The 14,199-nt window shown below is 38.9% G+C and overlaps 1 protein-coding gene across 2 annotated transcripts; it reads left to right on the forward strand.

The window, feature by feature from the left end:
• Positions 1–1,135: 1,135 nt before the first annotated feature.
• Positions 1,136–13,540, forward strand: suox (sulfite oxidase). Of its 2 annotated transcripts, none has more exons than XM_032550297.1 (5): positions 1,136–1,436; positions 4,438–4,508; positions 4,673–4,844; positions 7,056–7,325; positions 8,801–13,540. In XM_032550297.1, exons 2-5 carry the CDS (start codon positions 4,450–4,452, stop codon positions 10,010–10,012), a joined length of 1,713 nt encoding a protein of 570 aa, XP_032406188.1. In that variant the 5' UTR covers positions 1,136–1,436; positions 4,438–4,449; the 3' UTR covers positions 10,013–13,540. The 2 variants fall into 2 exon arrangements, with proteins under 2 accessions (XP_032406188.1, XP_032406189.1); XM_032550298.1 differs by lacking the exon at positions 1,136–1,436 and adding an exon at positions 3,194–4,307.
• The last annotated feature ends 659 nt before the right edge of the window (positions 13,541–14,199 follow it).

A 14,199-nucleotide genomic window follows, 5' to 3' on the forward strand; every position in this document is an offset into this window, starting at 1 on the left:
TTGTTTAAAAAATAAAAAACCTTCTCACAGCATGCTGTTGCCACTACTCACTATGGAGGTTTTCCTCCACACATAGTTGTATGATTGTAGATGAAAAGGTTACATTTTGGATGCACCTTTTCCTCACTCAGTTTTTCTGTGTCTCCCGTGATTTGGAAAATTACAAACACAACTTGGATTTCTGTCAGGTATGGTTTCTTTCCTGCCAGTCTGCATAAAGACCAGATTTGTGGAGTGCAAACCCAATTAAACGCATAGAAAATTGTGGTTATGCATAAAAGTTAAAAGGTACGAATGTATAGGCTTTATTTATTTATTTTTTTATATAATTGTTTCCTCCATTTTGTCTCTGTCTCAATCAAATGGACATCAATGCATGTAGCATGCTTAAAATATAAGAAGTTAAGAAAAAGTTAGAGTTGCAGTTTAAAGTTCAAGGAGGGGTTTTTTTAATCTACTTTTTCTTAAAAAATGTGCTTTCTCTGTAAGAAAAATTACATTTGTGGGTTGAACAGCAGAGTCATGTCTGACATCTTTACCTCTTTTCCAGGTAAAGATGTTATATATGTTGTGGTACATGTTTAACCTGTCTCAGGTCCTTTAAATGTCCCTTCCTTCCCAGAAAGGAAATATTTCTGGAATAGGATGAGTATTTCCAGAAACCTACTCATCTGTGTTGGTGCATGGTTGCATATAGGATGAAGAAATATGTGTGATATGATCTATTCTAATCTTTTATATTAATGTCACCTTATTTAATAATATAATAGAATAGAATAGAATTCAACTTTATTGTCATTGCACTGTCACAAGTACAAGCAACGAGATGTAGTTTGCATCTATCCAGAAGTGCTCTACGAGATATAAATATTTATTTACAGGTGTACAAGACTATGTATGTATGGACTATAAGGGGTTATAGCAAAAGATATAGATATTGTTTATAAATATAAATATGGGAGCTAGCCAGAATAAGTTCGCTCTACACAGTAGCCTAATAAGCGCTAAAATAAGTGCCCTACTTTCTCAGCCTTGTATCATCACAAAGTCATACATACTTGTTCTGGGGAATAAAACAAAATTAAAATGTTTTGTTTTATGTAAAGCAGAAGAGCCTGCTCAATTAGAACCGCTCTGGGATCAGCTGTGCCAAAAAACTTGCCACCTCATTCATGCTACCTGTATTTTATAAGGCACAGCGTTATAGCTGATCTGGGGTCAGTTTTACCGGTGTTCTCAGGCTGCGTCATTAATCAGTCTGTGCTAAGTCGCCGCGCGCCGTGGCTGTTCTGAGATCAGCTGTACCGGTATCCAAGCCTCCTCGTGCTTCGCTTTTAGTGTTCATGAAACGCTCAGTCTGAGAAGAAGGGGTCACTTCGGTGGAGCTTCGTGGAAAACCTCTGTGAAGAAGCAGGCGACAGGCTGACCACTGAGCAGTGAGTGTCCCGCTGTGGGTGGAGGAAGCTGGAGTTAGCCGTTTGGTTAACGGAAAGGATGAAGCGGCTAGTTTTAACGTTAGCTTAGTTAGCTATGTCAGTGAGGATGTTTACTATCGGAGCTAAAGCTTACTCTCCATCTCCAAACCAGGAACCGCCTGGTTTATATTTATGATTAGCAAAAAAAAAAATCATCAATGCAGACAGTTTATATTTGTATTGATATTTATTTGGTTTGTAGTTAAAATAATGCTCCAAATTAATCAGTGTACGCACAGCTGAGGCGTGTTGCTGTGATTGTTGCTGTCATATATTCAATAATATTCTGCTCAAGATGCACAAATTAACAAAAAACATTAAAACACACAAGTTTAAAATTCTTGATATATTTATTGTCATATTCTTAGCAAAATAAAATCAGTACATTTGTGATTTTAACAACAATGCTTCTTGGTAATAAACAGGAGAGTAATGTCTGACATCCTCTCCGTCAATGCCAAGCAGCTTTTGGTAGAGGCAGTGTGATGATGTGGGCTGACTAGACATTGACAGAAACAAGGCTCTTCATCACTGGAGGCAATCTCAGTCCATAGAGATGTCTAGATATGATTTCGTAACCAGCGGAAATCTCAATTATATCCTAACACCCCCCACAGAGGCGGATTTATCTCAAACCTCCAGCATTAGGGAGGAAAGATGATTGCATTGCTTTCTTGCAGTTCTGACCTCAACCGCACTGCTGCTAACTTTAGTCATTTAAAAAAATCACACCAAACAAGAGTCGGTAGCGGAACAAGCTGTCTGGCAGGATCAGGCAAGTATCTCCTCCACTCAGCCCATTAAATGTCTTGTTGGAAGTTGCAGAGGAACAACACATTTTTTGCAGCCATTAACGTGCTTGTGGCTTAAATATGGCTGGATATTTGATCAATCTTCTCTGCAGAATTGGAAGAGTTCATTGAATACCCAGCAAGGTTGAGGTTAAGGTTACTTTATGTAACCACTACCATATAAGTAGTGTTCTTTGCTTTGAAAGTCAAATTTTTCTTGTCATGTTGTTTAAATACATCAATATTTGACTCGTCTTGAAAGCTTTTGGTTTTTCCATGAGAGCCTAAAAGTGTTGATCATCTTTGTTGTGAAGGAGCTACTGTTTTTGTCAGGACCAGCCTCTCTGTGGTGTCATAGTTATTTAGAAATGGGGCTGGAGGATATGGCTGAAAAACACCGCACGATTTAAGCATGTTATATCAGTTGATATTGATAATTATTGATTTGTTTTTTTTTTGTTTTAAATATCCGACTTGCTTCCAAACCTTTTTTATCCCAACATTTTCCATCGAGCTGTTGTACTCAGTTTCACCTTTCACTCACCGGCGTTCTTTCTATTTTTAAAGACTTATGAGACAAAGTGGCAAAACCTGAAACTGCTGCTCTGCAAGTAACTCAACAGCTTGTTGCTAGGTAACCACAAGTTACTCAACAGGTTGTTGCTAGGTAACCAAAGAGCGAGTGAGTTAGTTGAAACCACCCACCTAGCTTAGCTCACCATGAGGGGTTGAGCAGCTAAAGTTTTCCCTCTGCCTACATCCCCCAGAATGCTGTGCAGTTCTGGATTGGAGTTCAGTGAAAATAGTGAACATTGTGTCAGATGTATTTTCTATTGATATTCATTGTGTGTTTATTGCAATATATGTTATTGATTTATTGTCCAGCTGTATTTAGAAATGGCTGAAAAATACTTTTCTGACTTTGTAAATCCATAATCTTCCTTCTTATATCTTCACTGAATGCATGCTGTTACCAAATCTTTTTTTAATTTTACTAAACAAGATGATATGCCATTAAAGACTTTCCAAACAATCTGCACCACTTATTAAGAGATCATCTGAGAGTCTGCACATGTTGTTGCAAAGAAACTGAATTATTTTCCTAACCTATTATTGTTGAGTAATTTTAATGTCCTTAATCATTACAGTTCTGAATGTTCGCTGGGCATTAACAGGCATGTAGATGAACTGGATCAGTCAGTGTTCAGCCTTCACCTTTTAGTCTTTCTGAGGTTCACAATATGGGTAATAACAGGTAGCTGCACATTATCATGCTTGCTGTAAAAAGAATATGGTTTTCCAGGTATAAAGTTGCAGACGGATGTGTTATCTCAGTGAAAACTGCTTCAAGATAACCCTGTCTAATCTTAACAGGCCTTGCAGACAGTGATAAGACATGTGTGACTGACTGATAAAGCAGAGCTTCTCTTTTAGCTGCTTTATGAGCCTAAAGAGAGAGTGCTGGTTTTCACAAAGTTTGTGCTTCCAGTTCCAGAGAAAAGCAGGGAAACAGGTTCATTCCTCCTGTTAGCCACAGATATATATATATATTTTATCTTAAAACAGCCCTGTTCACTTTATTATGGATGTTAAAGTACAAATTAAATTAGAGTTACTAGTTTGTGTAGTCCCGTTTTGTTTACTGTAAATGATGTGCATAACGCTTCCTCTGTCTTTGCTGCTCACTCCCCTTCAGCTGGTTGGCTCGTCTAGCTGGTTAAGGTAACAGCTGATTGGTCAGGTTAGTAGGAGGTAAAGGTTTAAAGGTTCAGTTTGATTGATAATAAAAGCACATTTTTGCTGAAAAGGTGAATAAAGTGTTCCTGAGCAAAGCCTTAGTCAGAATTTAAATGCTGATTTGAAAACCGAACGTTCAAAACCGAACGTTGTGTACGCAAGTGTAAAGGTTTAAAGTCAAACACTATGCTTTCATCTTTTTTTTACTCCTGCTTGGTTGACTATTGCATCACGAGAAAACTCAATCATCTTTAAACTTCTCTGTGTTGTGGACAGTTCTTCTTCCCAGTGGAGATAATTTTGTGTAAAATTTTTAAATTAGATTGTTTTGAGCTGAGCAGAGATTATGTATAATTCTCTAAAACAAAGGATATTATGTGAGTGTGTATCTTTTTTTTTTTTCTCTGAACTTAATTAATTGAATGTTTTCTCAGGACATCAATGCAATGCTGCTTCTCAGGCACTGCCAGAGCCTGACTCGACTTGGTGCTGTCGGCACTCTAAGGTATGCAGCAGCAACACCACGGTCAGCTGTTTTCATTACATTTTATCTTGGCTTTGTAAAATGTGGCTTTACACATAAATTTTTTTAAATCAAGCATAAGTAATAGGAGAGGCTAGTTCAATCCTTATTGAGATGTATTGTATTTTTGTTATTTTTTTTGTTAGGTATCAGGCGGCTCCTTGTTTTGCATCTCATGCAGTTCGTCTCTGTAGCAGCAGCAGGGAGGATCAGAGATCATACCAGCGTGCCAACTGGAGTGCCAACTGGAAACGTATTGTTGCTGGGGTGCTGACTGGTACCGGGGCTGTACTGACCTATGGTCTACTCCACCAAGAGGTCAGAAATGCATTGTAGTTTAAAAAAAACAATTTGTTTTGTGGTGGGAATCAGTTTTTGCATTCACAGTTTTTTTCCAAGCTTTTCTGCCATTAGAGGTCATTAATTATTTCTAATTTGTCTTCCATCTGTCCATTGCCTGTCCCTCTCCAGGCAACAGACACTCAGGATAAGGAACACTCTCATTACATTCAGAGCAACCAATTAACATGCATGTTTTTGAAGGAAGCTGGAGTATCCAGAGAGAATCCAGACACACGTGGGGAGAATATCCTAGCTCCATGCACAAAGACAATACATCCAATACTGTTATCTGCTGTTTTAATACTCATTTAAAAGTTTTGCCCTGACTGAAGTCATGGATGCTGGCATGTCTTTGTAGTTGATATATTTTCCTTTTACATTTATTTTTACACCTACTGGGTTTTTTCTGACAAGATTTGCAGCAAAAAAAAAACCCCTGCTTTTCTGTCAGTAATAACTTCTACACTGAAGACTGTTTTTTAGCATAAACTACTGGCTCTTATTTGTGATGGATTCAGACGAGGATAAAGGTGTGCATCCACTGATCAGGTTTGATCCGGCTGAAAATTGGCCTGATCACCATCAGATTTATTGGTGGGACTTTCACCAGTCCACTTGTCTGTTTTTTGGTTAAATCATTTTAACCATATTTTTATCTGCTGCCCAGCTAGATAGTAAACACTCTCACAGGGTTTGTGCACAATCTGTTACAGCCTAGGAAGGTGTGCTATTGCTGAAATATAGTTTTTTGTTTTTTTTTAAAGTTTGTATTTTCAGATTTTATTCTTTGTCATACTGTTTCATTCCTTGTGTCCTCCCTTCTTTCAATTTTGTCTTTGCTTTCCTGAGTCTTCACTCCTCATCTTATCCACTTTTTCTTATTATTCTAACTTCTTTTCTCTCTTCTTTCCTTCTATCTTTCTATACCTTATTCTATGTGACCTTCCAATCTACTTCATACTTTACTTCTTTTGTTTAATGTCTTTGTTTTCTTCCTTCTCTTTCCCTTCCTGGCTATTATTGATTTTTTTTATCCTTATATTCTCTCTGCTGTCTTTTCTTGTCTCCTTCCTTTGCTCTTTGTGTCCTTCTTTGTTCTCTCCCTTTCCTCATGTCTTGCCTTCTTTCTTTCCATCTTTCTTTCTTTGCTCCATTCTGGTCTGTGTTTTCCATATTTAAAGCCTGCTCACTGTTAAAATACTTGTTACAGATTTATGCTGAAATTTTGTGTTTTTAAAATAGAATTTTGGCCTTAAGGTCAAAGATGTCTAGAAATGGGAAAACTTGTGCATTGTAACAATTCAAAGAGGTCAAAATCTTCTCCATAGTAAACTGAACAGCTTTTCTGTTTACAGAGCTTTTTGTTGTAGCGTCACTAATCCTGGTAAATTATGCGTTTGTTAATGTGCTCGTTTACCTTGTGTTCCTTCAGGGATTATGACAGTTTCAGAGAAGTAGATGAAACATTAATCACTCTCAAGTTTGAATCTGCTTAAAGACTAAAGTGATCATGTAGTTGTGATTGACTCAGCATTAGTATTAGCAGTACATCAATAACAGTCTATAAGAACAAACAAATGATTAATATCAATAGATAATACATCTAATATAACTTTCAATAATTTCACTGAACGTCACTCCAACCCCTCTCATGGCTTGCTAAGCAAAGTGTGTGGCTTTCAACTAACTCACTCGCTCTTTGGTTACCTAGCAACAAGCTGTTGAGTAACTTGTGGTTGCCTAGCAACAAGCTGTTGAGTAACTGGCACAGCAGCAGTTAAAGGTTTTGCCACTGTGCCTCATAACTGCTTAAAAATAAAACAACGGTGTGGCGTGAAAGGAGACAAGAAGTACAACAGCTCGAGGGGAAACTGTGGATAAGTTTGACACCGTTTCAGATATTTAAAACAAAAATCTAATATCCGTATATATATTGTGAAACATTTTTCAGCCATATGTTTTACTATGAACCACTTGTGCAAATGGTCTCGAATAGTAAAGTTAAAAGTACATTTAGTTTGCAAGTAAATTTAAACATGAAATGTGTTTCAGTATAGATTTACATGTTGGATATTACCAGTGTGCATCACTATGTACTGAAATTAGCAGCTCGTCAAGTCCAAGCTGACATTTCTGAGCGTTTGTATCACTTTTAAGGAAAGTGATGTCGGCTCTGTCCCTGTTCAGGTTGAGCAAGCAGACGCTGGCTTGCCCACCACAGAGAAGCGCTCCTCTCTTCCTGTCTTCAGCCACGATGAAATCTCAAAGCACCGCTCTCTGGAAGACGGCGTGTGGGTCACGTACAAGGGAGGCGTCTATGACATCACCGAGTTTGTGCCGATGCACCCTGGTGGGAATAAAATCTTGCTAGCAGCAGGTGGTGCCCTTGAACCTTTCTGGGCCCTGTATGCTGTTCATGACCAGGAGTATGTATTGGAGATCCTCTCACAATATAAGGTTAGACACATCTGTGTTGGTTTTCTTTTCAAAATTTAAAATGCCATAGATTATTTGAAACTTAATTTTACTTTAAAACCATGCAGGTGCAGTGATCATGCAACAAAATTGTCAATTTTAAAAGGCATAATTTTGTCAATCTATACAGAAAAAATTATACATACATTTTTAAATAAATACAGTTTAGACCAGATATTTACAGAACCTGTCTGAAAAGTCACTACTTTCTTTCTCACTATTTGACATTAAATCAGACCAATCTTGTTTTAGGTCAGTTAATATGATCAAAACTAATTTGCTGAAAGTTTGTGAATGAAGCAGAATTCACAATAAATTCAGACTTGTGTTCCTAGTCATCTTTACAAAGTTAATTGAGCCATCAAAATAACAAAATTGTTCAATTCCTTAAGTAACATACCAAAATTAATGACACTCAGTCATGCTGATTGTATGAAAACATCTGACCAGTACTCTAAACCAGACCCAACAATGACTAATTTGACATTTACCAGAAATAACTTTATAACAATTTTCTATTTAGTGAAGAAAATATATTTGAATGAAAAATGAAAGCGCAGAAAACTGCAAACTCCATTAAAGAGGGTATATTTTCAAGTAATGTTACGAAAAAGTTGCATATATCAAAAATAACTTGAAATAAATTTGACTTTGCGTCATAAGGCAGCAAAGATTTGATGAATTCTCGAACATGCATGAATGAAACAAAGCCAATCGGGCTGTGATTTTGATGAAGAAATAACATAACATCATATACTATATATACATATATAGCTAAAAAAAAGTTGATCTCGCATAATGCCCCTATTTAAAAAAATTAAAAATTGATGTCAAAATCTGTTGCTTGGAGTTGGAGCATCTGTTTGTGCCAGTTAGAGGGGAAGTTCACCTGAAATGCCTGCTGGTTCCTGTAGTTGTTAAAACCGTCACTATGTCATGAAGGTATGATACGAGAGAGATAATCTGTGAAAAAAATCGAGCTCCTCTGCCTTCTCCCTGCTTCTCCTTATGTAGAAACAACCAATCAGAGCAAGGAGGAAGGTCTTAGGGCTGTCAATCACCCTCCATGTGGTGCTGTTCATGCTCCCTTCCCTCGCTTCCCTTTGCGCTGCAGTTAGCATAGCATGCTGTGATTACTCAAGCCAGTTAGCTTGGCCACCGATGATGGTGGATAAATGTTGTTGTTTTTTTTCATCATTAAATTGTTTCTCTGTCAGGTTGATTGACAACGCTAAGACCCTCCTCCTGACTCTGATTGGTTGTTTTTGGTCGGGAGTTGTGCATTTCTTCAGACAGCAGTAGTAGCTCAGGGAGGAGCTGGAGGAGAATGATCTCACAGATTATCTGTCTCATAACAAACTGTCACAACATGGAGACAGTTTGAACAAATATGTAAAAATCATATTTTATTAAAGTTATGTACTGCAGCTTTAATGTAACCTTCTGTTAATACAAAGGTTGGTGAGCTGAGTGTAGAAGACCTGAAGAAGCAGCACGATGCCAAAGCGTCGGACCCCTACTCTTCGGACCCCGAACGCCACCCGGTGCTCCGGGTCAACAGCAAGAAGCCTTTCAATGCCGAGCCTCCTCCTGAGATCCTGACGGAAAACTACATCACTCCCCATGTGTTGTTCTTCAAGCGGAACCACCTGCCTGTTCCTCAGGTGGACCCGGTTTCATATCGCCTCCAGGTGGAGGGCCTGCCCAAAGGAGCGCTGACTCTGTCGTTAAAGGATTTGAAGACCCGGTTCCCCAAACACACCGTCACGGCTACGCTGCAGTGTGCCGGGAACCGCCGCAGTGACATGAACAAGGTAAAGCAGGTGAAAGGACTGAACTGGGGCATTTCTGCTATTGGGAATGCCAAATGGAGCGGAGCGCGGCTCAGAGACGTTCTACTGGCTGCTGGGTTTGGCCCAGAAGTGGCCAAATGGGCCCGCCACGTTCACTTTGAAGGACTGGATAAAGATGTGTCGGGGTCAGCATATGGAACCTCGATCCCCATCAACAAGGCCATGAACGAGGACGGCGACGTGCTGCTGGCGTATGAAATGAACGGCGAGGATATTCCCGCTGATCACGGCTTCCCGGTGCGGGTCGTGGTTCCGGGCGTGGTGGGAGCGCGCAACGTGAAGTGGCTGGGGCGGATCGTGGTCAGCACAGAGGAGAGCAGCAGCCACTGGCAGCAGCTCGACTACAAAGGCTTCTCCCCGGGGACGGACTGGAGCAAGGTCGACCACGCGTCCTCTCCGGCCATCCAGGAGCTGCCCGTTCAGTCCGCCATCACCGTCCCGGCAGACGGAGCCGAGATCGACCGCAGCGACGAAACGCTGACCGTCAAGGGCTACGCATGGAGTGGCGGCGGCAGAGAGGTAGTGCGGGTCGACGTCTCCCTGGATGGAGGGAAGACATGGCAGGTGGCTCAGCTGACGAGCGGGGACAAAGGTCAACCGGACGAGCCTTCGCCTCCTCCGGGTCGAGCCTGGGCCTGGAAGCTGTGGGAGCTGACTGCTCCTCTTCCTCCTGACGCTGACGAGCTGGAGATTATCTGCAAGGCGGTGGATAATAGCTACAACGTGCAGCCGGACTCAATCCCGCCCATCTGGAACCTGAGAGGCCTGCTGAGCAATGCCTGGCACAGAGTGAAGGTCAAGGTGACCGAGGATTAGAGGGAGGCCCGGCCCAAAACTCATCATCAAGGAGGGAGCTTTGTTTTGTGTCAATCTGCGCAGTTAACAGATTCTGTCTAAAGTTTACAAAGTATTTATGTGATCTTGTTGCTTGGGAGATTTGAAAAATGAAAGTTTTATATGAATAAAGTCAAACATCTCAACGGTATCTGCCGTGCCACACAGGAGGTTCAGGGTGATGAAGGGACTAGAGATGCACCGATCAGACTTTTCCTGATCAATACTGATATCTGGGTCTCTGACGTCTAACCTGCAGATTTAGACTTTTTTTTTTTTTTTTTTTTAAATGTAACCAAGAAAATAAAATATTTCTGTAGGTTCTTTGATAGCAGTAGTTAGGCTCTTTATAAATATATATTTTTATATATAAAAGATTTCATATGAAAATACATGCCGTTTGTTGATGAGGGTGAATCAGAGACTACTGAAGGTCTTTAATTTTTAACAAGTGATGGTACTGATTGTATTGTGATCAACTTTAGCAACAAGTAGGAGACAATACAATTCCTTACATCTCTTTATTTAGTTAAAAAATGAAAATTAAAAAAAAATAAATGCAGCACATAATTTACAACATCACTGCATAAAATAACTGAGCAAGAAAAAAAAACAATTGTGTATAAATTTGTTTGGGATTTTCTCTGCTGATGTTGGAAAACTGGAATTTCTTAGTTCCTCTCTTTGTAACATAACAGCTAATTTCTTAATAATTTGTTAGAGCCGTTGTACAGGCGCCAAAGAGCTATTGGTTGGACCTTAAATATAGTCATAATAGAAAATGGTGAGAGATCTTGGTTTTGACTCAGTTAGTGACTAAACAAAAAGAAACAAATCAGCCGATCAATACACAATTGTCTTAATTTGTTTCTTTGATCAGAGCATCATAAGAAGTGATTTTTCTCAGCAATTGTGATTGAACATTTATTTTTGAACATGTGTTCGGTTATATATTTAAATCTCTGTAAATAGGAACATTTTAAGGACATATTTTATTTAGTGTTACTGTCCCCATTACAGTTTATTTGAAGGTACAAATTTAGTGGAGTTGTTACTTTAAAGGTAATCTCTACAAAAGTAGTGAAGGCAAAGTCTCCAGCTCAAAGTTTTGTTCACTGAATTTATATATAGGTTTAGATGTTTTTGATGCATCCATTGATGAGTAGAAAGTCAGGTGAAAGAGTGACTTGGAGACCCAACAAACCGACACCATAGGCAAGGTTGTAAAAGCTCGTCGTCACGGATGTAGTCTCCCTGTAATTCACCGCAGTGGATGGGGCAGAAGACTGGTTGTGCCTAAACTGATGCAGTATTCAGGTTGGTGTTTTAATCCAGTATTGTTACTTTGAGCACTTCCATTCATCAGCATGCCTCTCTTAGTAAGTGTCATCAGACAATGCACACTTTGTTAGCCATGCAGTGGTTGTGCAAGTCTCACTTTTTTCCACATAATCAGCCTGTTTTCAATGTGTTTTGAGGTTTAATTGCACTAAAGCAATGTGTGGGGTTCAGAGGCCTGCTACCAAAGACTGTTTTTTGTTGTAAAGTGATTTTAAAATTACTTATTACTTTTCTGTTTTAGAAAACAAATGAAAAGACAATTCCCACTTATTTATGTTTCATACTAGGTTATAAACTGGCACTGAAGAAAATCTCTGCCCAAGATTTATCAAAATCGGGGGGAAAATGAGCACCAACTATTAAAAAGTACTTCATGTTTCAGTATAGAAGGACATTACACACGAGACCAGTTAATAAACTTGTTCTTGTTCTTAATGAGAGTATTTCAGGTCATTCACTGTCAACACACCAGGAGGGACGCCTTTAGCCAACACTGTGTTGATGTCATAGCTAAAAGTGTTAAGTCATGTAAGGTACAACACCCTGATGTGGTTGTCATGTGTGTTTATGACACAGCACTAATGGAAACAAGTGTGGGTTTAAAGAAAGATGACAGAATTAAAACTGTTTTTGACTTGGCAATGAAGAACTTTTTGACCAGGGCCTGAAGTTTTGAGCCAAATATACAGTTTTTAGAAAGTATTTCCAAGAAGGGAGCTAATTTTCATGACACTGGATGTGTTTTTGTTCTGTTAAATCAGATTTATAAATGGTTACCTGCTGATGTGTCATATCCAGCAGTGCTTTTAAAATGCGTACTGTGCATTTATAGACTTCTAACTTGACTCTGACTTCCTTCTGCTGATGTTGTTGCTGCTCAGTGTGAAAACTGTCAGGATGCCAAACTACACAGCACCTCCTGGATTCTCACTCTTGTTTTATGTACCAAGTACATTTTATTTTTCATCATTTCTCACAGTAATGTAAGCTTAATGTTTTCTGTAATGTTTTAATGTTTCATTTTCTTTAGTGTTAACTTTTAACCCTAACACTTTAGAATGGAAGTATATTTTGCTATGCAGTCATAATCTTTTTATTCACTTATTCATAAAAAAATGTATTTTTTGATTTGTTTTGTTGCATTTGTGCACAAACATCTAATCTTTCAAAAAATTTAAAATGTGTCCACTTGAAAATACACCTAGCACATGTTTACAATAAAATATAGTCAGGATTTTGTTTATTCCTTCATGAGACCATTTGTAGTTAAAGAAAATGTTTCTGAATATCTGGGAATGAGATAAACTAGAAACCTAAACAGCCTCTCGGTGTGTTTGATGTTGGGCAGGAGGCAAGAAGGAAAGTTCCTTAAAACTCGTGATCTTTTATGTAAGAAAAGCCAGCGCACATCGTGTGTGTATATTTACAAGACCGGTAACTGATGACCAAGGCCGTTGTGTTATCTCTGTGATGCCTGAGTTTGCTTTTCGGCTTGGACATGATTCAGTCCAGATGTTCTCTCGTGAGCCTGGGACTGGTAGAGACTCAGAAAACGGAATAAATCAGAAAACATTCAGGAAGTTCTGTGATGCATCTTTGTGTGACTCATACAGAAGTAATGTTTGGATGAGCAGAAATGTTCTGCAGATAACCAAGAGAGATTCTGGTGATTTATGCTGGTATTCATGCTGGACCGTATGGTCCTTCTCTGCTCTTCAAAACTTTGAGATAAATGGGAAAACTGGAAATCAAATATAAAATTATACAGTTTATTTATTTGTGTGTGTGTCACCATTCCAGGAAGAACGTCTTTTTGTACATTTTTCCTTAATTACCAGTTTGCTGCCATAAAAATGACAAATACAGGAAACGGAAAGCTGACTGTTCTCTAAATAAAACAAGTGTGCCACTTTACTAGTGAATTAAAACTTGTAAATGTTTTTCAGTGACTGAAGTTGTAAGAAACAAATGTGGGAGTCAATTAGTTGTTAAAATTGGGTAAGAACCAGAACGTTGGAGTCCTTTATAGGAGCAGTATTATGTGTTTTCCAGGCACATAGTGCCGTTTTATAGCACAATCAAGTAACCGTGTCACCTTCAGTTGTTATAAAAATCCTGCTTACGTCAAATATGACTTAAAACAAATTTTACTCCCTAATTTAACGACTTTAAATTGGACTGCTGTTTCTTTAAAAACTCTTCCTGAAAGAAAATCATCACCTCTCCTCTATTAACCCTTTAACAACATTTTTACGAGCGTTGCAATGATATGAGCTCAGCAGGTGAGCAGTTCCACCAGGTGTTTGCTAATTGCTGCTGGCTAGTCTGAAGGAGCTCAGCGGGGGTGCACTGCAGCTCTGAGGAAAAGGATAATACTGCATATAAGTTTTATATGAGCGCCATTAGGTTTGCTTATAGGTGGCAGATATTTATAGCTTGAGACCAGAAACGTTGCTTTTCTTGGGTTTAGTCCCTTTGCTGCTTTATACTAGAAAAGTGTGAAGATGAGTCGATGCATTTATTAGCTTTAGATATTAAGGTCCGCCTTCTCCTTTTTACCTTGTTATTGAGCAAAGTATGGCATAACTTGAAGAGACTTAAAATGTATGTAGCCGGACCTGGACTGTTTGCTAAGTGTTAGCAGGTAGCATGCTTGCTAATTTCCTATTTTAATGTAAGATGGGATGTTTGCCATGACCTTAAGCAGTTTCATGCTTTGAATCACATCCAGCCGAATGTCACTGTAAAGGCTGATTGATCAAATATTGCTACAATTGCAATACCGTGCATTATTTTTCAATTGTTAGTGAATATTTATTGCTACTTAG

Source organism: Xiphophorus hellerii, chromosome 20 (assembly GCF_003331165.1).
Source record: "Xiphophorus hellerii strain 12219 chromosome 20, Xiphophorus_hellerii-4.1, whole genome shotgun sequence".
In the NCBI taxonomy this organism is placed as follows: Eukaryota; Metazoa; Chordata; class Actinopteri; order Cyprinodontiformes; family Poeciliidae; genus Xiphophorus; species Xiphophorus hellerii.

What these genes read in the sequence shown, in the direction of transcription:
- suox (XM_032550297.1), top strand. Translation starts at nt 4,450, where the DNA reads ATGCTGCTTCTCAGGCACTGCCAGAGCCTGACTCGACTTGGTGCTGTC. An exon ending in GGTGCTGTCGGCACTCTAAG is followed by an intron (nt 4,509 to 4,672) that starts GTATGCAGCAGC and finishes TTTTTTTGTTAG; the next exon opens with GTATCAGGCGGCTCCTTGTT. An exon ending in AGATCCTCTCACAATATAAG is followed by an intron (nt 7,326 to 8,800) that starts GTTAGACACATC and finishes GTTAATACAAAG; the next exon opens with GTTGGTGAGCTGAGTGTAGA.